Source organism: Myxine glutinosa, chromosome 1 (assembly GCF_964187855.1).
Source record: "Myxine glutinosa chromosome 1, kmMyxGlut1.1, whole genome shotgun sequence".
Classification (NCBI taxonomy): domain Eukaryota; kingdom Metazoa; phylum Chordata; class Myxini; order Myxiniformes; family Myxinidae; genus Myxine; species Myxine glutinosa.
Window position 1 is genome coordinate 197,925,876 of NC_136261.1, and position 27,922 is coordinate 197,953,797.

At 46.3% G+C, this 27,922-nt stretch overlaps 1 protein-coding gene across 2 annotated transcripts in view; it reads left to right on the plus strand.

Moving 5' to 3' along the window:
- LOC137432869 (phosphatidylinositol 3,4,5-trisphosphate 5-phosphatase 2A) overlaps positions 1-27,922 on the plus strand; it is a 185,117-nt gene that overhangs the window by 106,978 nt on the left and 50,217 nt on the right. For both annotated transcript variants that reach the window (XM_068125143.2, XM_068125150.2), the window contains exons 12-17: positions 17,877-18,073; positions 18,261-18,378; positions 18,716-18,812; positions 19,772-19,910; positions 23,030-23,129; positions 23,311-23,399. In XM_068125143.2, coding sequence (XP_067981244.2) covers positions 17,877-18,073; positions 18,261-18,378; positions 18,716-18,812; positions 19,772-19,910; positions 23,030-23,129; positions 23,311-23,399 — 740 coding nt within the window. The remainder of the gene's footprint in view (positions 1-17,876; positions 18,074-18,260; positions 18,379-18,715; positions 18,813-19,771; positions 19,911-23,029; positions 23,130-23,310; positions 23,400-27,922) is intronic.

A 27,922-nucleotide genomic window follows, 5' to 3' on the forward strand; every position in this document is an offset into this window, starting at 1 on the left:
TTGTTGTTGTAATTGTTGGGGAAGAAGATGGAAGGAGGTATGGGAAAGGTCCTAAACTCACTACTGATGCCATATAATCACATTCTGGTGCAACGAAGAGTCATAATTAATGGAGACGAGGCCTTAACTGACATAGAATAAGAATAACTAGGAAGATGTCCGAAAGTTGTCTACGTGTGGTGCGGTGGACCTGGGCACGACATTTAATGGGGGAATAAGGGGAAGGTCGGCTCTACTGATTGTTATTTACATGCAATGGGACTAGGGAATGGGGGATCGGGGAAAGTTGGGGAGTATTGGAGAAAATAGGGGAATATTTACAAGCGGATATGGAGGCCAAATTCCATATTCGCAACATTGCACCCTTCTCTACCCTCGGGGCGTCCCGACCCGATAAATTTTTACCTACTTTAGTGTGGCACGCAATGTAGTTCCCTCTACTATTAACTCTACCCTGAGTGCGACAGTTTTACAGATATTCACAAATGAGTAAATATGTCCCCCTGCGACGTTGCACCCTTCTCCTCACAGAAACACACCCACAGGATAACCGAATCCGGAAAGAATTCTCAAACTAAACATACAGCCGGTAGGGAGCATTATTTACAAGACTACGCTGCTATTTACACTACGATCCAGGACCTGTTTTTGGAGGAACACATGCAGATGTTATGCATAGAGAGAGCGCGCTTGCCAACATCGATACACCAACCCACGAGTGCTCTGTGGCCGACGGCCTTTAATAACGTGCAGAGCACCCTTCCCGAGCATCAACAGCACCACCCCACCACCAATCGGTGCAGTCACCATTGTTCATTGGAATAAAAATAAATTCGACAACCCCTAACCCTGCAGGTGTCTCTTGCTCTTCTTGTGGTGCACTTGGTGGTGTTAACTATTAGTGGTTCACCTGTATGGCATAGGTGCCCCGTTGACCCATAGGTCCATCCCCGGGTGGTGCTTGGCCGCAAACGAACTGCGGTCCATTGTGGGTGGCCACAAACATTGCGGTCCATATGGTGTATCGATCCCGGCAGCAAACAGCGAAAGTGCAGGCCCACAACTGCGCAGCCAGCACCTCTCTCTCCTCTCTCTCTACCCCAAAGCCAGATCCTCGGAGGTGGGAGACAAAAGAAGCAGACAAGTGAGTAAGGTGGTAAGGGCGCAAAAGTGCACGCAATGTAAGGTGATGCACACTGGGGGCACATGGGAACCAGGTGAGACAGGTACGTTCCTATCGTACGCCCCCCCCCCCACCAGGTAACCTACATGGCCCCTCCCTTACCCCTTACTGTATCCACAAAACACAACACTACCCATAAACATCTACTTTACAAATCAACAAACATCCCTACTGTCTTCCCCGTTCCTCCCATAAACCAAATTCGTCTTCTCTCCCTCCTAACCAATCAAATTTGCCATTTTCAACTCTCCTCAAAATTTGCCATTTTCAACTCAACATCAACATTTGCCATTACCAATTCATCATCAGTCCCTCCTAGGGAGGGAGAGATGGAATCACCCCAATGTCTCATCCACGTCGTGATGCGTCTCACAAATCCTCACAGCAATCTCATTTCCTGCACAAAACAAAGAAAACACAGGTGTGGAGTCATCATCATCACCACAGGTAAGTGGCTGCGTATGGTGCGACAGGTTCATCAATCCTAACTATCTCCTAAATGACTTTAACAACTTTACACTACCCGGGGTCTTTCTCCGGCCAAACCATTGGCCCTCTTACACTATGGGTTCTAAAAACCAATTCCCATTGGCCAAACTGTGGTGCTCTTCAATTTGGGGTCTCACTCCCCCGATTCATCTCCCGGTGCCCTCGTACAATTTCTGGGCTGCGACGTGTACCTCTCCCAGTGGGTCTACCCACCTGCACACCTCCACCACTGCAGTTGCCTCCGAGCTTACCTGCTCCTTACCCTAACCTAACTACCAGGGGAAGGCCCTCTGGCTCTCTCCCCACTCCGTGCCCTCTCTGGCACTGGGCTGCCCGATCCACACCCGGGATCCTCAGGCACCCACTCACAACTACCGGCTCCCAGAGCCCACCTGCGGCCTCACCTGGCCGACATCCTCACAGTGGTGGAGTGCCCAACCAACTACACACACTAACAGGCTACACGCCCAGCCATTTCCACAACACTAATGCACCCATTCACAACACCATTCTGCAACCGCACCACAAATGCCAATATCCAACCACAATTTACCTGCACCCTCTACCTAACACTTACACTACCCGCCCCGGGTGCTCGTGAAAGGGGTCCACTCTTCCCCCATCCACACCTTCGCACCATGCACACCACTCCGTACCACTCACTCCAACTCTCTCCACACACCTGTACCTGCACACCTGTGCTCTCACACCTGGTGCCACCTGCACCCTTCTCTCCCCAAGCGCATTCGCGCTGATCCACACACTCACTACTCATACACTGCTCCACACACCTGTCCAGTTGCACACCTGTGCAATCACACCTGTTCAATTCTCACAAACACGGCATCATCTCAGCTAACTACTCCCTTCTGAAACTTGCGCTTCCCAGTCGTCCCTTTAACTATTGCGCTCCCTCGTCATTATAATCCACACTAATCTACCTGCGTCCCCACTACAGGTATCAGTCACTAACTAACCTTAACGTTACCTACTGTCATCTTCGCTAGATCCCTACACACAATATCCTAACCCCCCCCCGGGCTAGTTTTCACTGCCATACACCCCATAAGCTATAGCGCATTTGCCCCCCATGGGAAAGATGGTGGATTTGCCATCCCACCACATCGGGGGTCTCTCACTACCAATTTTGCACATCAAATTTCAACAAATTAAAAATTTGCCAATCACTACCCATCATCTGCCAATCACTACTGCCAATCCCTTGCCAATCATCAAATTTTGTTTTTCTCTAATTTTGGGTCCAATACACTAACCTCATCACCCAGTCGACTCACTAATACCTCTCGGTGCGCCAATTCCTGTCCAAAGCCCGGCTTCGTAAAGCCAAGCCATGAATGCTGGTTGTTCTGTGCCAGCGGCTGGGTGCGTCCCGCATTCGGTGCAGGGAAGGAGGTTTACCCGGGCCGAGATCCCACGCACCATCTCGGCACGGAGCCATCCAATGCCCCGATCTCGACCTGCCGGCACGTCTCACCAAAAAGTGGTCGCCATGACGACCCTTTCTATCGGGCTGCCAGCTCCGCCTAGTGGAGCCTGGACGCGGCCGTTCAAAGCGAGGCCCGGCACGCACCGAGGGCCTGCTTCGGCTAAAAGTCGCTCTAACCTCTAACCCGTGTAACGTCGGTGCTTCACCTGGACGCTTACACCCCGCAGCCCGTTCCTTGCTCACACATCCAGCCGTGCCCATGCTCCTCGTACCTTTCCTTACACACCCAGGTACACCCATTCCACTCACAGCCTTGGTCACACACCTGACCACCGAACACTTTGGCACACATTCGTTGCTCGCACACCTCACCAATACACCGCTTCGCGCCCCCTCCTCGGTCACCTCCTCTGTGACAATCACAGGTGTGCCCTCATTCGCACACCCAACCACGTGCCTCACCACCAACTCCAGCGTGCATTCCCACTCACGCTCTACCATTCCAGGTGTGCATCCTTCCATCCCAGGTGTACATCCTCGCTCACCTGTCACAACTAACTCACGCTCCATGTCACTCTCACTACTCTCACCACCATTCTTGACAGCGCACTCACCCTTACTCTTGACAGCGCACTCTTTCCTCAGGCACCTGTCCGTTACACACCTTTCTCGCGCACACTCTCCCGTTACACCCTCTGTAACACTCACCACAGGTGGACACTCTTCCTTACTTCTGACAGCGCACTCTTTCCTCATGCACCTGTCCGTCACACACCTTTCTCGCGCACACTCTTGCGCACACTCTCCCGTCACACCCTCTGCAACACTCACCACAGGCGTGCATTCTTCCTTGCCTTTGACAGCGCACTCTTTCCCCATGCACCTGTCCGTCACACACCTTTCTCGCGCACACTCCTGCACACACTCTCCCGTCACACCCTCTGTAACACTTACCACACCGCGCTTCCATGTGCTCCCTCGCACACTCGCTACGACCGACTCACTCTCGCCAGCACCCTCACTCCTTGGCGTGCACTTTTTCCTCACACACCCCAGAGTCGGACTTTCTCGCACACCTCCTTTTTCGCACACCAGACCTGTCGCACACTTCACCAGTGGCCTCTCACGAACACCCGGGTCTATCTCGACCCCCAAGCTTCTTAAATCCCCTGGCGCATCATACGCACGACCATATTGGTCACCACTTACACCGGGTCCTCTTCCTCTTCGCTTCTCCTCCATCACCTGCGAATCCCTCATCCGGTTAATGAGCACATCATCACGATCCAAACACAGACTTTGGACCAATTCTTTTATCTCCTCTTTTATCTCTTTCTTATCCCCTCTCCGTCGCTTCTTAATTTCGCTCATCCCTTCTTCCACTTCTTCTAATTTCTGCTTCACCTCTTTTATTTCCCGGTACGTCTCCTCTAGCTCGTCCTCCTACCTTGACCGTTTCCATGTGCGTCCTCACCTGCCGGTCCGTCGTCTCCATTACCTCTATCACCTCGTCCAACCTCGTTGTCAGTCCCTCACGTACCATCTGACATTCCCTCTTTGTCGCTATCAAGTCGTTTTTTATGTCGTTTTGTGTCGCTTTTAAACCTCCTAATACCGCAGTGTTCCTTTGAACCTGCTCCGTTAGTCCTTTTTGTCCCTCTGTCAGCTGTTCCACCTCCTGCGTCAGGACCTCTATGCCCCCTTGTAACTTTACAGTCCCCTTTCTCACCTCCTTCTCCATGTGCTCCTCACAGTGCCTCACCTCCTCGCGCACTCCTCCGACCTCCTCACTCACTCCTCTTCTGATCTCTTCTCCCATCACTTGCATCTCCTGCCCAGATGCCACCCTCATCTGCTGCATTTCCTCCCTGTGAGCATCCAGTTTGGTTTCTACCCCCATTCTGACCCCCTCTATCTGCTGCTCCATTTGTTTAACTTCCCTTTCCGCTTGGTCCCTCATGTCCCTCAATTTGCCTTCCATACTGTTTTCTAACCCCTCTAACCCATTTTTCACTCCCTCTATCTGATTCTCCTGGGCAGCCATTCTATTTTCTACCCCCTCTAACCCATGTTTCACCTCTTTTATCCCGTTGTCTATCCCCTCAAATTTCTTTTCTAATCCCTCACCGGTACCCCTCATTTGGCCCTCTAATCGCTCACCCTGAGCATCCATCCGGTTCCCCAATTGGTTACTCTGCAGTTTGAGGGACGCCTGCATTTGCGCCATAAATTGCTCCATGAGGACCTGCATCTGGGCCATCCCTCCCACTTGTGCAGCGGGTGCGGCCGCCGTAGCTATGTGCGAGGCGCCATTTCGCGCGTCTGCTACCCCCGCTGTTTCGCTCTCCTCATGTCCCTCATGTCCCTCAATTTGGTCCTGGACCGCCCCTGCTTCACTCTCCCTAACCGGACCCCAGCCGTCTTGATCCGCCATAGCGCGACTTTCAAAATTCGGGTTTTGTAAAACAAAACGAATTTCGGCCGCTCCAAATTTTGACCAAATTTCTTTTTTTCCTCTATTCGTTTTTTTTTTTCAAAATTTGGTCGGGCCTCGAATCCCACTCCTGACACCAATTGTTACAGACACGACTTTGATGTTAAAGTGGGCCGAGCGGAATGGCCGTCGTGTCCGCACAAATTACCCGACTATACTCGACGTTGACGAAGTCGCGCGATGCTGGCTCAATAAGGAAAAAGAAGACACCCGGCTGGATTACAATAACACAATACGACACCAGGGGTTCAGTTCTCAAGACCTCCGGAGGAGGTTATATTAAGGCGGAAGGTTAGATTACAACTACAAGAGGGACAGCATAGAAAGACAAGCACTTAGACACAATCTTATATTATTCCCAACAGACGACAGATAAACGGGACAAAGCTGACTCACACGGGGATTGATGGAAAGGACAGGCGGGTAGCGATGGCTCCAGGTGCACCTGGGCTCAAAGGTCAGAATCGACTCGGTCCGGTCCAGAGATGCGGGGAGGTCGCAGCGCTCGGATGGCGTCTTGTCTGCTCAAGCTGGGGGCGCATCTGACTCAGCGCTCGCAGGTGGCTTTCCTTCTCCAAGCTGGGTGCGCATCTGACTCAGCGCTCGCAGGTGGCTTTCCTTCTCCAAGCTGGGTGCGCATCTCTCTCAGCGCTCGCAGGTGGCTTTCCTTCTCCAAGCTGGGTGCGCATCTCTCTCAGCGCTCGCAGGTGGCTTTCCTTCTCCAAGCTGGGTGCGCATCTGACGTCACATCCGGCGCGGGGCCGCGTATATCCGGCGGGGAGTGACACGCCCTCGGCTCGTTAGCTCCGCCTCGTGGAATCGGCACGTTGCTTCTCATTGGGTGCGTGCGGGGGGTTTACCAGGCTCCGCCCTTGACGAGGAGCTGACAAGGAGCCCCTTCGTGGTAACCCCGTGGAGCGCATGGTCTATGGCGCTAATCGAGCCGGTGTGAGGACGCATCCTCCCCCGCTCCGCCGCCATCTCCTCTGTTGTTGTTGTAATTGTTGGGGAAGAAGATGGAAGGAGGTATGGGAAAGGTCCTAAACTCACTACTGATGCCATATAATCACATTCTGGTGCAACGAAGAGTCATAATTAATGGAGACGAGGCCTTAACTGACATAGAATAAGAATAACTAGGAAGATGTCCGAAAGTTGTCTACGTGTGGTGCGGTGGACCTGGGCACGACATTTAATGGGGGAATAAGGGGAAGGTCGGCTCTACTGATTGTTATTTACATGCAATGGGACTAGGGAATGGGGGATCGGGGAAAGTTGGGGAGTATTGGAGAAAATAGGGGAATATTTACAAGCGGATATGGAGGCCAAATTCCATATTCGCAACAATATATATATATATATATATATATATATATATATATATATGGTTGATTTGTTTGTGAGATAAATGTTAGCTCTTTCACGAGCCTCGATTCAGTATACAAAAAATATATATATATATATATATATATATATATATATATATATATATATATATATATATATATATATATATATACTAGCTTGGCTCGGCTCGCTGCGCTATATATATATATATATATATATATATATATATATATATATATATATATATATATATATATATATATATATATATATATATATATATATATATATGGAAGGAATTGCCTGCAGAGCTCAGAAACAGGATTGTGTCGAGGCACAGATCTGGGGAAGCCTACAAAAACGTCTCTGCTGCATTGAAGGTTCCCAAGAGCACAGTGGCCTCCATAATTCTTAAATGGAAAAAGTTTGGAACAACCAGGACTCTTCCTCGAGCTGGCCGCCCGGCCAAACTGAGCAATCGGGGGAGAAGGGCCTTGGTAAGAGAGATGACCAAGAACCCGATGGTCACTCTGGCTGAGCTCCAGAGATCCTTTGTGGAGATGGGAGAAACTTCCAGAAGGACAAACATCACTGCAACACTCCACCGATCTGGCCTTTATGGCAGAGTGGCTATATATATATTGTGTAGTTAATGCCCGAATGTTCCCCACCTCCCACCCCCCACCGCCCCCCCCCCTCCCCTTCTCTCACAGAAAAGAATTAATTTGTAACTAAAGTGGAAAGGTTCTTCTAAAATGCTTCACAGGTAATTCAAGCACATTTAGAAAAGCTACTTATATTCAATATCAGTATCTTCAATATTAATATTATAAACAGGTAGCTTGCTTTGCAGATCCAAGCTCTGGCAACGGATCGATGTTTCATTGTCATGGTTGTAGCCAATCAGGCCCACCAAAATTAATACCAATATCTATCAACAGAGTTCACTTTATTTAGAATAATTGGAGTAATGTAAATGTGAGATGAAATTGACTCTCAACAACGAGCATGTCAAGTACTCACCTGCCTTTTCATTGAACCAGGTCAACTTCCAGTGGTGCTCATACAGTCCTAAATGTTCGTGGTGCAGTCATGGAACATTATGTGTCCGTGTTGCATCCAAAATGGAATAAATTAATGGAAGTACAGTATGTCCCTCATTCACACCACATATTGCTCCTGTGCTGGAACAACGTAAGTTCTGCTTTCCTCCACCTAAATCCCACCATCCACAAGGACAAAGGGCCGGTCCATGGGGACTGATTGGCACTCTGATCGTGACCGCACTGCCCTGACGAATCTGGGCAGCAGGGAAGAATGGGGAAGATTTGGCCCGACTTGTGTTGGTGGGTACAACCACCGCGAAGAGGCATCCCCGAGAGTTGCTGTGGCTGCTGGTTTGAATCATTGCTGAAGACGTGGCCGTGCTGCTGATTCAATGCCCTCTGCTGGTTCGGGCAGGATTTTTGACTTGCTTGATAGCTCGCCAACTCTTCTTGAAGAACACCGTGGGATATTTAATGCCCACCAACTAATGCCAGCAGAAGGGATGCCCAGTTTCACATCCATCCAAGGGACAGCGCAGACATTGATGAATCACCCGACCTGTGACAGTTTAAAGGTCAGCCCGAGATTCGAACCTATGCTGGATACCTTCGAGACTAGTGTGCGTGCGTACCTTTTGACCATCCTGCCAGCCCTTGTGAAGCAATGTGGTGATAAAATGCTGTCGCTGAATTTTTTGTACGAGAAAACAGAAGAACCATAAAACAAGAAAAGCAGGGTAACATCAAAAACAAGCCGGTACTACAAGAAAAACTCAACACCGACCGTGGCAATATTACATTTCCCATACATAAAGTAACGTAATCATGTCACCCATCCCCTGGGAGAACGCTGCTCATGACAAGTCAACGCTGCTCACGACTTTGAACACCTTGGAATTTGATCTCTCCCAAAAATGGATAGAGGCCCTCAATGTCAGTCATGAGATCAGGGCAGTGTCTCCAGACATATCTCAAGCTTTTGTTACAGTCTGGCATCCTGCCTTGTTCTCCAGACTCTCTGCCTATGGACTCCAAGGCCAATTCCACTCTTGGATTACTGACTTCCTCCCCTCTTGTAGCCAATGTGTGGCACTCCAAGGAATCCTTTCATCTCCTCTCCATATCAAGGCTGGAGTGCCCAAAGGCAGTGTTATAGGCCCCCATCCTATTCATAATATTCATCAATGATCTCACTTACTCTGGAAAATCCTCTTTATCTCTTTGCTGATGATCCCATTCTCTGCCATGACATCCCTTATCCGTCTGACACACAGGCTGCAGCCTCTTCACTCTCCTCACACCTTGACAAAATCACAAATCCCATCTTCTTTCTCAACAACTGTCTTGAAGAGGTTCAGTCACTCAAACTCATGGGTCTCACTCTAACCCATGATCTCTCTTGGGCAAGCCACTTTTCAAAGTTGGCCTCCAAAGCCAGGCGCCGACTGGGCATCCTCCATCATGCCAAGTCCTTCCTTGGCACATCTGAGCTGCTTTTCACCGACAAGACTTTCGTCCGCAGCTTTATGAAGTACTGGTTTCCTCCCTGGGCTGGCTCGTCTGCCTCGCATCTTCCTCAGCTTGACGCCATGGAAACCAAGTCTTTCAAGATTATTGGAATCTCTCGCCATGAAACTGAGTCTACATGGGCCTATCACTTTCCCATTGCCAACAGGTCGGTGGTCTCTCTGTCTTCTTCCGCCTCATTTCCGGTCTTGTTCCCTCTGTCCTCTCCATGCTCTGTCTCCCCAGGTAACTGCACCACACACGCAGTCCACCAGCAACCCCCTCCGAGTGAAACGAAATAAATCCAGAACCACTACTCACCTCCACTCAGTTCTTCCTCTTTTCATACACGTGGACAGGTTTATTCTTCTCTTTTACACATTCCACTTTCTCATTAATCTCCTTTTTCTCCCGTGGTCTTCAAGATGGCTGATCACCACCATCTCAGGTCATCCCCCATCAAAAGACATGATCTCTACACCTGTTAACCACCACCACCACTCCAAACATTTTACTTCTGTATCCATCTTGTCCACCACTTGCATTCTCCCCTAACCCTCATCGTTACCTGCATCCCTTGTTTGTATGTCTCCGTTCACCTTCTCTCTCCGCCCTGATCTTGGCGTTTCCCTTTCTCTTGCTGTTCCCTTTGTTATGTTGTGTCCCGATCTGTTCTGTGCCCTAGCTCTTCCACGAGCCGAGACAATATATAATACAAGTACAGATACATACAAAGTACACCACCCCCATACAACAAACAACAACAGGCATTTGAAGGCCATTTTCCCTGCTGGAGCGGGGGTTAGCCTTGTGGGCCCCATGACAATCTTCTCCATTTTGCCCTATTTTCTGCATCTCCCCTTGTTAACCCCCTTTTTCTTCTTCCACCACCTTTAGCCAAGTCTTTCTCGGTCTTCCCCGTCCTCTACTTTCTTCTACATTCATTTCCATCGTTCTCAACTAGTCACTTTCATCCTTCCTCAACACATGACCAAACCATCTCAACCTGTTTCTCTTCACAGCATCCATCACAGGCTCTATTCCCATCATCCTTCGCAATTCATCATTTGTCTTCCTCTCTCTCAACGATTGGCATCTCTTTGGCGTCAGGAAGGGCATCTGGCCATAAAAACATTGCCTCAAAAAGAGAACCATGACAATTACAAGTACATATGGGCAGGGTGCAGCCCGAAGTGGAGATCGGTTTCTGAGGTTTGGGACATGGAATGTCGGGACAATGACAGGGAGATCAGGAGAAGTGGTGGAAGTATTGGTCAGAAGAAGAGTGGACATATGTTGTGTGCAAGAGATGAGATGGAAGGGAAGTGGTGTGAGAATGGTGAAGGGTAGGCAGGGACAGAAATACAAGTTTGCGTGGCAAGGGTGCCCGGAGGGCGTGAATGGTGTTGGTGTCCTGTTTTCTGAGGAGTTTGTAGACAGTGTGGTGAGTGTGACTAGAGTGAGTGATAGGTTGATGATGGTGAAAATGATGATTGGAAAGCTCTTGGTGAACGTCATCTCGGGATATGCTCCGCAGGTTGGTCAAAGCGATGAAGAGAAGGACAAGTTCTGGTGTGCGATAGAGAAGCTGATGGAAAACGTGAAAGATGAGGAAGTTGTTGTGGTGGGAGGAGACCTGAATGGACATGTGGGAAGGAGTATGGATGGTTTTGAGGGAGTTCATGGGGGTTACGGATATGGTGTGAGAAATGGAGAAGGTGAAAGGATTTTGGAGTTTGCTGATGGAGCTGATTTGTTGATTTGTAATACTCAGTTCCAGAAAGAGGATAATAAGCTTGTTACATACACGTCAGGTGGGTCGACGACAACCGTTGACTACCTGATGGTGCGTAGGCGAGATAGGGGGCACCTCCGGGACACAAAGGTGATCCCGGGGGAGGAGGCTGTTTCACAGCACCACTTGGTTGTCTGCGACATAAGGGTGAAAGGTGCGAGGAGAGCTCGGCGGGTGAAGTACCAACCGAGAATGAAGGTGTGGAGGTTGAAAGAGGTGACAGTAAGGGAGGCATTAAAAGAGAGGCTGAGTAGGGTAGAGGATGATGTGGTTGAGCTTGAAAGTGGTTGGATGTCACTGAAAGCTAGTCTGTTGGGAGCCGTTGGTGAGGTATGTGGATGGACAAAAGGACCACCGAGGCACTCGGAAACATGGTGGTGGGATGTTGAAGTTGGAAAGAGGATTGACGAGAAGAGGAAGAAGTTCAAGGAGTGGCAGAAGGCGAAGGGTACGGGAGCAGAGACAGCAGAGCATGAAAGTTATAAGGCAGCCAGGAAGGCTGCAAAGAAAGAGGTAGCAAAGGCGCAGGAGGCATGTAGGAAAATGTTCGGAGAACGCTTGGATTTGGAAGAGGGTCAGAAAGCAGTATTCAGGATTGCAAATCACATAGCGAAAGAGAGGTGTGATGTGATGGGGGTGAGTTGCTTGAAGGATGAAGTGGGACAAATTGTTGTCGACCCAGATGGAATTAAAGGAAGATGGAAAAGATATATGGAAATGCTGTTGAATACAGAGAATGAATGGGATGGCAACATAGAGAGTAACCCAGTTTTAGGACCGGCAGAGAAGATAACTGAGAAGGAAGTTGAGGAAGCGATAAAAGCAATTAAAAAACCAAAAAAAAAATCGGGCTAAAAGGTGCTGTTGAGGTGCGGGGTTGAGGTGCTGGATCAGAGTAGAAGCGATAAAAGCAATGAAGAGTGGAAAAGCGGGAGGGCCGACGGGAGTTGTGGGAGATATGTTGAAGGCAGCAGGAAGTTGGGGTGTGAAGAGAATGACAGAGATCTGTAATCTGGTGATGAAAGAAGGCCGCATTCCAGTGGATTGGGAACTGAGTACCCTCGTCCCTCTATACAAGGGGAAAGGTGACCCTCTGGAGTGTGGCTTGTACCGATCGATAAAGTTATTGGAGCATGGAATGAAGGTATTGGAAAGGGTGTTGGAGAGGAGGATAAGGAAGAAAGTGAAGATCGACGAAATGCAGTTTGAATTTATGCCGGGAAGAGGAACGACAGATGCGCTTTTCATTGTGAGGCAGTTGCAGGAGAAGTACATGGATAAGAGGAAGAAGTTGTTTTTTGGGTTTGTTGATCTGGAGAAAGCATTCGATAGGGTTCCACGGAAAGTATTGACATGGGCATTGAGGAAGTTTAGGAGTGGAGGAATGGTTGATCAGAGTAGTGATGGCAATGTACAAAAGAGCGCGCACAGCTGTAAGGACGAAGGACGGGAACAGTGGTGAGTTTGAGGTGAAGGTGGGAGTGTATCAGGGGTCGGTACTAAGTCCACTACTATTTGTAGCTGTGATGGAGGTGCTGGCTCAGAACGTAAAGGAGGGTTTACCGTGGGAGTTGTTGTTTGCAGATGATCTGGTGTTGATTGCGGAAAGTATGGATGGACTGAAGGAAAAGATGAACAAGTGGAAGGGATGTATGGAGACAAAAGGTCTGAAGGTGAATATCGGAAAGACGAAGGTGATGGCAAGTGGTAAAGCATGTGGTGAGGTGGAAAGAACTGGGAAGTGGCCGTGTGCTGTGTGCAGGAAGGGTGTCGGAGTGAACTCCATTCAATGTACAATGTGCGCTGAGTGGGTTCATCAAAAATGTCGTGGTCCTGGAGGGTCATTTACCAGTGTGGCAGCTACATTCAAATGTAAGGTGTGCACAGAGGGAGCTGCAGATGGAGGAAATGTTGAGTTGGATCTGGGATATGGCGTGAAGCTGGAAGGTGTGAAAACATTTTGCTACCTCGGAGACATGCTGAATGGAGAAGGTGGATCAGACTCGGCAACGGTTGCTCGAGTGAGATGTGCATGGAAGAAGTTTCGGGAACTGAGTGGCGTGCTGATGAGGAGGAGAGTGTCGCTGAAGCTGAAGGGAAAGGTGTATGCTGCATGTGTGAGAAGTGTTATGATTTATGGGAGCGAGACATGGGTAATGAACGTAGAGCAGCAACGAAGGCTGGAAAGGGTGGAAATGCGAATGGTTCGATGGATGTGCGGAGTATCGTTGAGAGAGAGGAAGACAAATGATGAATTGCGAAAGATGATGGGAATATTGCCTGTGATTGATGCTGTGAAGAGGAACAGGTTGAGATGGTTTGGTCATGTGTTGAGGAAGGATGAAAGTGACTGGTTGAGAAGAGTGATGGAAGTTAATGTAGAAGGAAGTAGAGGACGGGGAAGACCGAGAAAGACTTGGGTAAAGATGGTGGAAGAAGAAATGCGGGCAAGGGGGTTAACAAGGAGAGATGCAGAAAATAGGGCAAAATGGAGAAGATTGTCATGGGGACCTCAAGGCTAACCCCCGCTCTAGCAGGGAAAATGGCCTTAAAATGCATGTTGTGTCTCAACGATACTCCACACATCCACCGAACCATTCGCATTTCCACCCTTTCCAGCCTTCGTTGCTGCTCTACATTCATTACCCATGTCTCGCTCCCATAAATCATAACACTTCTCACACATACAGCATACACCTTTCCCTTCAGCTTCAACGACACTCCCCTCCTCGTCAGCACGCCACTCAGTTCCCGAATGCCAAATACCAAATACCAAATAAATAATGCCAAATACCACCCCCATGCCAAATAAATAAATATTCTCCAGCGCGGCATTGCCTTGGGGCCTTCGGTGCCTGGCGATACCGCCGTGCAGCTCATAGAGACTGCATTGGGAGGGCGAGGTGTACAATAATTGATTGGTTAGTTGCATTATTAAAATCAATAAATAGTGATCGTAAAATATTTTCTTAATCAATTGGCTAATAGCTAAACCACCAGTGTGCTTCATCTGAAGATGTAACTTTTTGAAAATTAATTAAATAAGTCATTAATTGAAAAGATTAAATAATTAATTTATTAATCAATAAATAATTAATCGATTAATTGATTAATCAATAAATCAAAAATATCCTTTATAGCCAAATCACTTGGTCATTGTCGTGTCCAAATATCATCTTCCGAGCTCAAAAGGTGCCTGAGATAATGCCCAGATGAAAAAGGAAATAAATAAGTACTTAATTGATCGATAATAATTAAGTAATGAATCAATTAATTGATTAATCAAAAAACAAAAAATACAGTTTTTGCCAAAGCACTTGCTCACTATTGTGCCAAAATTTCAGCTTCCTGGCTCAAAGGATGGCTGAGATATCGCCCGGACAAACAAAGAAACAAGAACACAAACAAGAAACCGCAGTGAAAACCGAGTACAATCAGACCCCGCTATTCGTGGGGGATACGTTCCTGGAAAATCCGCGAATAGCGGAGAATTGTTTCAATGGAAAAAGGGGGGATAGGTTTGCGAGTTGCAAAAATCCGCCAATAGAGAGGAACAAACCGTGAACGGAGAGGCCAAATCCGCGAATGGTGACGCATATCCCGAGAGTGTCGACGTTAATTCGCGAAGGTCGATGAAAGTCCCGGAAATGCCGAGACAAAACCCGCGAATGGCGGCGATAATCCGCGAAGGTCGATGAAAATCCACGAAGGTCGATGAAAATCCGCGAAGGTCGATGAAAATCCGCGAAGGTCGATGAAAATCCGCGAAGGTCGATGAAAATCCGTGAAGGTCGATGAAAATCCCGTGAATGTATGCCGTGGCATTGTTTCAATGGGGTAAAGGGGGGTACGTTATAGGGTCCCGGCGGATCCTGATTCATAGTGGAATTTTTTTTTAAAGTTTAAAATGTTTTCGACCGCAAATGCACATGATTACAGTTTTACAAAAAATGCTTACAAATAAACCACCAGGTACCATTTCCAATTTATTGAAGGAATGCACTTACAGTTTATTAAAAGTGCTTTACCATACCATGCCGTGTAAGTATAAAAAAACGACAACACCAGGTACCATTTCCAATTTATTGAAGGAATGCGCTTACAGTTTATTAAAAGTGCTTAACCATACCGTACCGTCAAAGTAAAAAACACACAACACCATCATGCACCGTTTAAATTTTTTATTTTACAAATACCCGCATCTTTCAAATGATGAAGATGATGGTGATGAATTAAAATCGCATGAATTCCTCGAACTTTGAGGGCGACCCAAATGATGGTGCAGCAAAATCATGCACTAAGAGAGAGGCAGGAGAGGTAGGAGAAGGTGAGGACGCTGGTGAGAATGCTGGTGAGAATGCTGCTGAGAATGCTGGTGAGGACGCTGGTGAGAATTCTGGAGAGAATGCTGGTGAGAATTCTGTAGAGAATGCTGGTGAGGACACTTGTGAGGACGCTGGTGAGGACGCTGGTGAGGACGCTGGTGAGAATGCTGGTGAGAATGCTGGTGAGGACTTTAGTGAGAATGCTGGTGAGGACACTGGTGAGAATGCTGGTGAGGATGCTGGTGAGAATGCTGGTGAGAATGCTGGAGAGGACGCTGAGAGGAACGCAGGAGAGGGTGCTCGTGATCTTGAGGTGGGGGGGAGCAGGGCTGAAGAAATGGGTGATGGGGAGCTGCCTGACACATTGCCCAACATTTCAATGCAGCTCTTTGTACGGGAGCAGCGCATCATCCAAGGCCCTCTTGAACTTGAGGTACCTCTCCACGACTGGGTCAGTGTCTTGCACCCTGTCGACCATCGCCCGCGTGTCTTGCAGCAACTCGCCCAGGAACTGGACTGTGAGGTTGGACCATGGCACCTCTTCGTCATTACTGCCTGCCTCTGCCTCCTCCTCCTCCTCGGAAACCTTTGGAATGGCGTCTATCTCCTCCTCGATGAGTGGGTTTAGGGAGTGGATCAGCATCATGGTTTTCAGCATGAAGTCCCTCGTCTGCATGTTGTCCTCGATCCCTATTCTGAGAGTCTTCTCCATCCTTTCCATGTGGACATTCTGGACATGGATGACCACCTTCGTATTTGATACAGTGCTCGCTAAAGCCTTCTCACGAATGGCCTTCTCCTTCTTCCGTATGTAGTGAATGGTGGATTCGTTGATGCCATAATGCCTGCCAACAGAGGCCGCACTCTCTCCTCTCATAAGCCGGTCGAGCAGCTCCACTTTCTGGCTCAGGCACGTCACGTTCTTCTGCCTCTTGGTAATCGATGCATCTCCAGCACTGGTCTTGCGCTTGGGAGCCATTATTGAATGATGAGCAGAGGGAGCCAAAACCAAAGGTCGAAGCAACGGGACGAGAACAATGATTGAGATGGAGGACACAATCTGTACTTACATGTACAATTGCGAGCATTGTGGGTATCTGCGGGAACCCATTGTTTGTGGGGGATGTTATTGGATGATGCCGTATCGAGCGTATCTGCTAATTTCAACAATAGATTTAATGAATCATTTGCATTCTATAACTCTCCGGGGATGTTTTATAAGCCTGAAGCGTTTTCATTGTGTAACATCTCTGATGATGCTTTACCATAAATTGCAAACTGTAAATTGATTTAATGAAGCATTTGCATCGTGGAGTTGACTTGTTTACACATCTGGTGGAATATCCCGCAAAGCTCGCTTAAAGTGCGGTTAAAATTCGCACCCGCGAAAGCAATGAAAACACAAATCACACAGCAGTGAATGTACAGTACTGTACTGTATAAGCAGGTCATGCTCACGGCTTGTATAAGATGTGTTTTTGCGTACGTCCACCTGCTTGTTTATCTGGTAAAAGATGGGTTTGATAAATGTGTCAAATTAGCAGCTCGTGAAATTATTTTTTGCACGCTTGAAAAACCGCGAATGTGCGGAACATGGCCGCGAATAGGGGGGGGGGGGGGGGAACCGCGATTTCACGGAACACAGCGTGAAAAGAAACAAAAACCGCGAATTTGCGTGAAATTTTTCCACGAATAAAGAAACATGTCGCAGTGTATCAACCGCGAATACGTGGATTCCGCGAATAGCGGAACCATGAATCGAGGGTCCGACCCCTTCAGTGCCCAGCGATGTCGTCATGCAGCACCTCGTGAAGGAATAGGAAAGGAGCTGTGTACAATATATATATATATATATATATATATATATATAAAACATTGCAGTGCGACCAATGCATAGGGTTTGTGTCCCATCGGACACCATATGTAAGGACAACATTATAAAAAGGTATCTATTGCATGCTATTTCATTTCCATATATTAAGCAAAATATACAATGAATGGAATTGTAAAATTTCACTGAAAAAATAAATCAGAGGGATGTTTTCCATGCATATTTGATACCTCTCTAGTGTGGAAGGAACCATATGTGAATGAAATAATGTATTAAATGAAATGCAAGATGGATGCATGCAGCACATGTCATGGGCTAAGTAGTCTGTTTCTTGATATTGTTTTCTTTTTCCTATAATAATGTATTGGCGACAGTGAACAGTCTGTTCTCTCATAGCAATGAATCGTTTTTAGGGAGTGGTGCTCCACCACGTGGTCTTACTTCATGGCTAACCAGCCGTGGTTTGGGACGTGTACGCGATGAGAGCACAGCGACACTACCACACGACATATACGTGTTAGGAGCACAGGAGAACGCACAAGGAGAGCGCGACTGGGTGGAGAGTTTGCGAACAGCCATCCACAATATCACACACATGGTGTTCAAGGAGGTTTGTTTGCATCAATAGTCTAGACTACTCTAGAATACTGGCCTTCTGTCAAACACTTTATCAAACTTAGGTAAAGATACTCTCTAAGATTGGTCGTTGATGCGACGTTTTGTAATCCTGCATGACCATTTTGAATGCAGATATAGTTTGTACGAATATTTGTCCCTCTCTTCCTGTCATTTCCCAGGTGGCTGTCCACAGCCTGTGGAGCATCAAGCTGGTCGTTTTTGTCCGCTCGGAGCACGCACAGCGCATCAGCCACGTGTGCTGTTCCAGTGTCCGCACAGGCATCGCCAACGCACTCGGTACTATTCTCAGGCACCGGATGAGCGGAAACAATGGCGGAAACAATAACACCTTCCTGAAATCTCATCTTTCTGTATGCATTTCCTCTTACCATGTCACTTTCATTATTTCTCTAGATACTAGTTTCTCATCTTTGCTCTGCTCTGCCACAATTCAGGTTTCCCATCGATAGTTTCCCTCCCCAACTCCAACTCGTTACGGGAAGTTGTCCGTCATTCAGCCTGCAGACACTTGTTATGGACAGTAATCCATATGAAACAATAGGTCGACATGGCTACTCAGTATCTCTATGCCTATCATCCTTATACTGTCTTCCTTGTTCATGTTCTCCCACAGGAAACAAAGGAGCCGTTGGGATTTCCTTTATGTTTAACGGCACATCCTTTTGCTTTGTCAACTGCCATCTAACTTCCGGTGGTGAAAAAGCTGCAAGGTGGGTTTTTGAAAATCCGGTAACCGAGTCACTAATTTATCAGAATCGGTGTAGAGATAGTGGACGGATCTCACGGAGATATCTCAGCACATGAAATATAAATGTCGTTTTGAGTTTGAGTTGTCTCATTCAAAGTAAAACTCTGCATTATAGTCAGGTTCACTATGTTAACAAATAGAATTTCGTTCAAAATTTTGGGATTAGCAAACCTGTACATTTTTGGAATCTTCAGAGCATGGAGAATCCGAAAATCAATGTCGGCATTTGCACAGACACCTGCATGGCCGCCATTTTGGATTTTCAAAATGGCCGCCATAAAATACATATTTTGCGCTGTCTCGGCTTCTAGTCAACCTAGAGACTTAATTAAATATGCTAATCCTATGTTTTCTGGGTCAAGGAATCCAATAAAGGCCTCAAAATAGTGCTCAGGATTATAGAAAAGCAACAAACAAAGGTAATTGAAAACCATTGTCTTTATATTTGTGATATAACTGTATTACATAATACATGATATTGCAAGTCCTTTGAAGTTATAGGTATGGGTTTATAAAGCAAGAAAGCAGCCTTGTTAGTATCAGATTGAACTATAAGTTCTATACACAGGATCTATGAGGTCTATACCGTTCAGGAATATGCTTTTACAGATCTTCATCACTGTCCTGAGTGTCATTTTCGCAAAGGTGTCTACGCAAATGCCAACATTAATTTTTGTATTTCTCATGCTCTGAATATTCCAAAAATGTATAGTTTTGCTAATCTCCAAAATTTAAACGAAAAAACATAGTGAACCTGACTATTATCTCATTGCATGGAGTTTCCACCGAAACTGATTTTCCTCAACAGTAAAAGCACCCAATATATGGTTATTTTATTGAAAAAGAGCTGCTTCCTCGCAACCAGGCTGAAAGGTCACCACGTAACCAAGGTCACCCATGTTCTATCTCCGCTCTTCACAGGCGCAACCAGAACTACTTCGATATTGTGCGGACATTGTCCTTGGGAGACAAAAAGCTTTTGAACGTGGACCTGACTTGTCGCTTCACACACTTGTTCTGGTTTGGAGATCTGAACTACCGTCTCAACATGGATGTTACGGTAACAGCAGTGGCAGATCCACCATTTGAAAAAGATTTTAAAATATTTTTTAATGTGTGCAAGGGAAGCCGTGTGGGATAAATGGATTAAAAATAATTGAGAGAAGGACGGGGAATGCAGAGTAGGGAGAAAAAAAAGGAAGGAAGGTGATGAGGGGATGGAGGGCAATGTGTGTCACATTATAGAGAGGAAAGGGGGGGTCACAAATTCAGCCATATTGTGTACATAATACGCAAATGGTCCCAAAGTAGATGTAGAATGTAAAAAAAACAACAATAAAATGCATTTCTATTACAATGTGTGGGTACAGTGGCCGAGTGGTGAGGATTGTGGATTGTCATTCCAAAGGCTGTGGTTCACATTTGATTGAAGGCAGCAGTTTAAAGATCTCAATTCTCCGCGCTTATAATTACAAATATCGCTGCAGCAGAATCACTCCATTTTCTATCAGTTTCTTTTGGCAACTATCCAGCCAGCTCATTACCCACTGTAATTGACTCAGGGAGGGGCTAAGCTTCCAGCACACCTTGCCTTGTCTGGCCTACATGTGGTGCTAGTCTATAATCATGTGAATGACTTTATGCCCACAGTGCAACATAGGATGCACACAAAAATTCTGACTACACCCTTCTTGCCAAAGAATGAAATTAAGGGGTGTTGTTGCCACAAACATTTTTCACAATTATTCGTCATTATTTATCTTTGCTTTAAAAAAAACTTTTCTTTAAAAAAATGTTTGGAAAAAAAAAATTGGAATTTTATATATTTTGGTGGAGCTTCCACACGCACACATCACACACATTTGGACAAGCAGATGGATACAAGAGACACAACACAGGGCTGTTAGATAAGACAAGCACAGCCACTGAGCTTGAGAGAAGTTCCAACACTTCCCAGGACACTCTGAATACCAGCAACGCCACAACGATGGCGCCACCTTTCTCCCCGCACTCAGCGGGGCATATCCCAATGAGGAATTTCCTCCTCCCCATGGATGCCGACCTATGGCTGTTTCTTCATGTAGTACCTTATTAAATGCTGAACATCAAGCAAGGAAGCAGCAAGTACCATTTTTAAAGTCGTTGGTATGACTCGTTCGGGGTTAGAGCAGCCGACTTCCCAGACTCAGAGTGGGCACTCCAACCATTACACACTGGAGTCTGCTTCCGATTTATTCTGCAAACTGAATTTCAACAGCTTAAGGATGCCTGCAATTAAAAGACAGTAGTCTCTCAGCCCACTCATGTTTGTCATCGTGATGGAGCCTGTTGTTGTTGTTGTTGTTTTTTATGCAGGCTGTGGCTGCTGGGTGCATCATTTCTCTGGAAGAGCGTTTGTGCCGCTGATGCAGAGCCCCAATTACCAGAGAACTGGTACTCAATTTTGCCGACCTCAGAAGGATGACAGGCTGAGTCAACCCCCCCGGCATTAATTCAACGATCAACCGGGATTCTAACTAAGGATCCTAGGATCCCAAGCCGGCACCCAAACCACTAAGCCAACACCAGGCTCCTAAATATGAAGGGTATTTTGAGGAGAATATTGTATGTGGACGACCTGGTTGTTGTGATGGAGAGTGGGCAGGCGACGCAGGAAGTACTGGGGCGGAAGGAGGCATTCGGAAAGTATGGGCTGAAAATGAACATGGAGAAGATGGAGGTGATGTGGGTTGGGCAGAAGAGAAAAGAAATGAATATAAGGTTAGAGGGAGAGGAGATCAGACAAGGAAATAGGTTTGAGTATCTGCGGGGAGCCGTGAATAACAGTGCAGAGGAGGATTCAGGTGGGTGCGAATGCATGGAGGAGAGTGGAGGTCTAATGGCAGACACGAAGATATCAAGGAAATTGAAAGGGAAGGTTCTAATGTCGTGTGTAACACCAGCTTACCTTTATGTTCTGGAGACGGTGGCACGGACAGAGACAACAACAGAGGCCACAGGTTTGTGAGAACAACTGGGGCAGGAGGATTGCGGGAGTGAAAAGTGTGGATAGAAAGAGAATGGATGAACTGAGGGAGGAGATTGGTGTGAAGATGAGCTTGATGGGGATATTGGTGAAATGTTCGCTGGGATGGGCTGGACACTTGGTGCGGATTGGGGAAGAGGGAAATGCAAAGAGAGAGGATAGGTTGAGGGGACAAGGTAGAAGGAAAAGAGGTGGACCGTGGTTGAGATGGGAGGATTATTGTGTGAGGAGGGATATCAGTAAGGTGGGGGTGGTTGGAGGGTGAAGAGAGTTGGCCGAGGACAGAGGGAAGTGGAGGAGTATTGTGGTCATGGCAGGGCAGAAGCGTGGTTACATTGGACCTCATCCCTTATAAAGGGAAGAGGAGGACAATAAGTGCTGTTGTATGATCCATAGGTCTATAAAACCAAATAGCTTTAATACAGAATAAAATTATTTGTAACCAGCTTCCTCTAAATATAAAATGTGCTACTCCGAAACCTTAAAGTCGTCAATGTTGTGTGTGAGATTCAGTGTGTTTCATTGTAATCTGTAAAGAAGTGAAGAAGTTCAGACAAATTGGTTATTTGAACTCAGATTCTTCAAGACACGTAATTTACTGGTGTTTGCCAACCACACATGCTCTAAGTGCACACACACACACACACACACACACACCAAATCCAGGCAAGATCTAGCATCTGAAAAATAAAATCAATAGATCTGGAAGCTGAAGCACGTCAAAATAGTACCAGTGATAAATTGGAACAATGGGAATAATGAAGAAGAACCTCACAGAGATCTTAAAGATCATCCCTGAGAACATTGCCATAAACAAACTCCAGTTGGAGGCTGTCTGGGGCTCAGTGCGATCCTGGAAAGAGCTCTCGGAACAAAACTTTGAAAACAAGAAAACTTCACAAACTGGTCCGTGAACCGTGACCCCTACCCCCCCACCACTCTTACCGAAACGGGGATGGATATACTTCGAGACCTGGGAGGACTCCATTCCACCTTCTTAAACCCACATTTGGAGATAACAACCAACAACACACACAGTGACATAGAATGACTATTGCTGCATGCTGAAACAATGAACCATGGAGAAGAACAGCTTGATATGTTATTTATATACAGATACATATCGATTAACGGTTATTTTGGTTCATACACAGGAAGTGCTGGACATGTTGCAAGGAGGAGAATTTGAAGAACTATTCACTGCAGATCAGCTTGCTCTGGAGCGTGCCACAGCTCACATCTTCAATCACTTTCGTACGTCAGTATGTCTGCACGCCATTTCTCGTGTTTGCCTTCTGGTTATTTCGTTTGTTCATTGTTTGCTTGGATTTATTGCATTGCCCGATTCGTTTTTTCTTTTTTCTTTGTCTAGTGTACATTATATGCAAACCATTAGTATCTTGCTGTCACTCTCCCCAATGTCCCTTTCGAGCAGAGGAGGAGGAAGTAACGTTTCCACCCACTTACCGCTACGAACGCGGAACGCGTGACAACTACGTCTATCAGAAGTTCAAGACATCTGGTGTATGGTGCAATCAAACGAAAATACGCAATTTGGTGTCTGTCTGTCTGTCTTTTTGACCGCGATACATTCGGTCGTTATTTATCCAATCGCAACCAAACTTGACAGGGGGACTAAGGGACTCACAGTGGAGGTTGTAGCAATTTAACTTTCCCTCCTCATTCTTCTTCTTGTTCTTCTCCTCCTCAAGGGGGATGTGTATCCATGTTACTGTAAGATAGCTTATCGTTGCGTTTTTCCAAGTCCGCTTCTAATAACAAAAGTAACTAGAAAGACCAATCAGAGATTGCAGACCCTCGCCAGGACGTGTTTTCCTGTGGTTTTAAGACTTTTGTGTTAAAACAAGTATGGCGGCCGAACCATGTGATCGATGATGTCATCTTTTTTTTTTTATCCACCAATTTATCCCTAGATGATGCTCAAGAAATTTTTATCTTGATCGGATGAAGTTTTGTACTTGTCGAATTATGACGTCATAATGGAGGCACCTATGACATCATCATTAACATATTTTATTCCACATGGAGAGTTCTTTACAATGAGCCATGTCTCAATTTTTTCTGCGCAGTGCTTTCGGAGATATAGAGGTGCAAATTTATCGGTTTTTCCAAGATGGCGCCCATACCACGTGGCTATGACATCATAATTATCATTTAAAAAAATTATACAGGTGAAGTTGCACCTATGGTGAAAATTTCCTGTCAATCGGACCAACGGTTGCAGAGAAAATCATATTTATTCTGTGTGAACAAACAGACAAACAGACAGACAGACAGACAAACAAACGGACTCAAATGCAATACCCTCTCCTCAGACGAGGGTAACTAGGACGATACTAGGTAGAGAGCATACAGACAGGGGTGAAAACATAACCTCAATCCATCCACCTTCGGTGGCGGAGGTAATGATAATAGCATAATGTTAATGTTATTACAAGACTATTAATACTAATAATACCCCCTCTTGGTATTATTCTTGGGGTTTTTCCTCCTTGGACAAACGCCGTGTTAATCTATCTATAATGCCAGTAATCTCTGTGTGTCTGTCTGTGACCGCTGTTTCTCGACAACCACGGGTCCGATATACTTGAAACTTGCCAGGTATATTGCTGGGGACCCGAGGATGTGCCTTTTCAAGGTTTCATATTAATCGGACAAGTAGTTAGCGAGCTATGTCCAAAAAACGATTCAACCAATCAGAGAGCAGCGAGCTATCACGTGTGCCGAACGTGGCGAACAGACTCTGCCTCGGACGGCACATTTGAGAGCGTATTCATTTATTTCACGTTGGCAAACTATGTTGGCGTTAAACTATGTTTTAAAACTAATTAAAACTACTTTGCGATTCTTTCGCTTTCCTGCGCGTTTGTGCACGCTATGGCGATTTCTTTACCAAACTCCGCAAGCCGTTCGCTTTGGACCAAACCATTTCATGTAAATAGAGGGGGGGGGATTGTCACCGTACTCGCAAGCCGTTCGCTTTGGACCAAACCATTTCATGTAAATAGAGGGGGGGGGGGGGGGATTGTCACCGTACTCGCAAGCCGTTCGCTTTGGCTTTGCGAATGGACCAAACCATTTCATGTAAATAGAGGGGGGGGGATTGCCACCGTACTCGCAAGCCGTTCGCTTTGGCTTTGCGAATGGACCAAACCATTTCATGTAAATAGAGGGGGGGGGGATATAATTTTAGATATATATATAGTACGGGCATGCCCTAGTTTGTATAAATAGCTTATCGTGGTGGTTCAGTGGAAACCCCTTACCAGAAGTAAAACAAAATTATAAACTACAAACACGTATAACTACCTTTTGCATTAGTCATTACTGCTGTTTTACCCTAAACTGAAAGGGACGAAACCCGGGGTGTGTTCAGTTACCAAGTAGCTATCTAGTGCTTGCCAAGCCAGCTGTTCCTTATCAATGGTTTCAAATGGAGTGCCTGCTCGAAGGCTTCAGTCACTTGGCGAGCGCTCTACAAGAAACTTGGTAACTGAACACACCCCAACGTTCTAGAGGCCCGCCACAATATCTACTGCAATCTATATATTCCCCAGAGAGGGGAATGACCCTTCCTGCTGCTCCAGTAGCGACCGGTGTACTAGTTGGTTATAATGCAGCTAGTTTTTGAATGCAACCTTCTGAACTGCCATAATATTAAGTCCTAAAATATATGGCTGTTATAACCTATTAACTTTGACAAAACCTATTTGGCTTTTATAACCTATCAATATTTAGAAAATAGCCTTAATCTATACATTTTAGGCCATCCAAATGGATTTTTCGTTTCTCAGTTGAATGTGGTAAATTATTTTTCCCTATGGGCGTCAATCTTTTCTGGGTCCAGTTTCATAATCTTTGGTTGTTTCCTTATTTTCAGTGATCTCTCCAATTATAAAGAAAATAATCAATAACTACATTGCATCTTCTGAAGTTCCATTATTTAAACAGGCCATAACAATTCCCATTTGAAGAAGCTTTCACTGGACACAAATGATCCCCAGAATTACAGACCTGTTTCTCATTTACCTTTCATTTTCAAGATTCTAAAATCGATTTTTAGAAACTTGGAAATGAAATTTTTTTGAAAAATGATTTTTTTTTTTAGAATACTGACTGCTGTTCAGCTTCTGAAGTATGTTGAACCAACCTCCATTCCAGTCTAGGTTTGATCAGCAGCATCGCACAGAGACTCCTCTCCTGAAGGTTGCAAATGATATTTAGTACAAAGTGGACCAAGGATAGCATACAATTCAAATAGTTGTGGAAATATCAAATGGGTTTAATATAGTTGAACAACATATTGTTACGGGACCGCGGCGAGGATGTTGTTTGCCGAGCAGATGGCTGCCGCGCCCGAACAGTTACCCCGACTAACCCGATTCCTGAACGTTGGCCGAATCACGCCACAGATATTCAATGGGGAAAAGACTAAAACGAAGGATGTAAAGATGAAAGAAGACAGAAGTAGGGAATACGAATATAATTTATTTCTATTTACAACCAAAAGTAACCAAGGAGAAGGAAGGATAATAAAATAATTTACAGAAGAAATCAAGGAGACACAGTGAAAATTGCTAGCTTATCTAAACAGGCTTAACTTATACCCTGGACAGAACAAACAAAAGACGGACTCACATGAATGGGGAATGGAGGCAGGAACGATTGGCTGGACCGGGAGGAAGGTTCAGCTCAGACCACAAGCTGGAAGGCTTGGCAGGGCGCACAGCAAGCCGGGCCTCGTCAGGCTGGGAGCGAGCAGGGCGACGTTGTGCACTTCTCTCAAGGCTTCCCCCGCGCTTCTCTCGCGCACTTGTGTTAAAGGCTTCCCCCGCGCTTCTGTCGCACTTGTCTCAAGGCTTCCTTCTCGCTTCTCTTCCCTCCTCGCGCACTTCTGTCTAACGGCTTCCGCGCGCGCTCTTTATAACGCCGCGGGCAAATCAAGCCGCCGGCCTCTAGAACACGCCCATCGGTGAGCTCGCCTCGGCCCTGATTGGTCGGCACGGCCCTCCGGCTCCACCCTTGATGACGATGGGCGCGCACGCCCAGGATTCGGCAGCTCCTCCCCCTTCTTCTCCGAGCCTACCTCGTGGCGAATGGAGTCGCGGAGGGAACAGTTGGCAATTGCGGCTTTGGGAATGGGAATGAAAGGGGATCTATCTATTTGAATTCGGTGCAATGGAGTGTCAATTAATGGAAGACAAGGCCTTACCCTACTACACAGAATAAGGAAATAACTGTCAACAAGGGGGAAATCTATGATTGGCTAACGTGAGTGCTTATGAACTAATTACGGGACGCACTTTGACCTTTATACATAACTGGAGCAAGGAGGGCGATATTTTTACAATGTACTATACAATAAAAAACACAATAAAAAAACACAATCCTCATATCCACAACAATATATTACTTTTATATCTTCAATTCTGTTTTGGTATTTGTGGGCCTGCTCGTGAATGTTTTAAATCTTATGTTACATTTAAACATAAAGAATAGCCTGCGTGCAGTCAGAGATGACTGACTTCATCTCTCTGTTCATGTTCCCCAGGGATCTGCTTCTCTGTCATTTTTACCTCCACCGCCTAAGGTGGGCGGAGGTTATGTTTTCACCCTTGTCTGTCTGCTTTCATCCTAGTTTGTGAACAGGATATCTCAAAAAGTTATGGAAGCATTCGGACGAAACTTGGTGGACAGCTTGTGTGTGTGATGAGGACAAATCGATTCAGTTTTGGTGACGATCCAAATATGGATCTGGATATGAGAATTTTTTAATTTCTTAAGTGATTCTTAACCAGTAAGCTTCGGGTGAAAAACAATATGTACCATGAAAAGTTGCGGACGGCTTATGACAAAACTAGGTGGATGAGTTGGTTATGCGACAAGAATAAGTGATTCGATTTTGGTTCAGGTGGGGATCCAGATCAGCCTATCAGTGGGATACAAACTGTTCAGACTAGCAGAGGTTTGCGCTCTATCGAGTGCCGTTCTAGTTACAAAATCTTAAGATCAGCTTTTAACCCTGC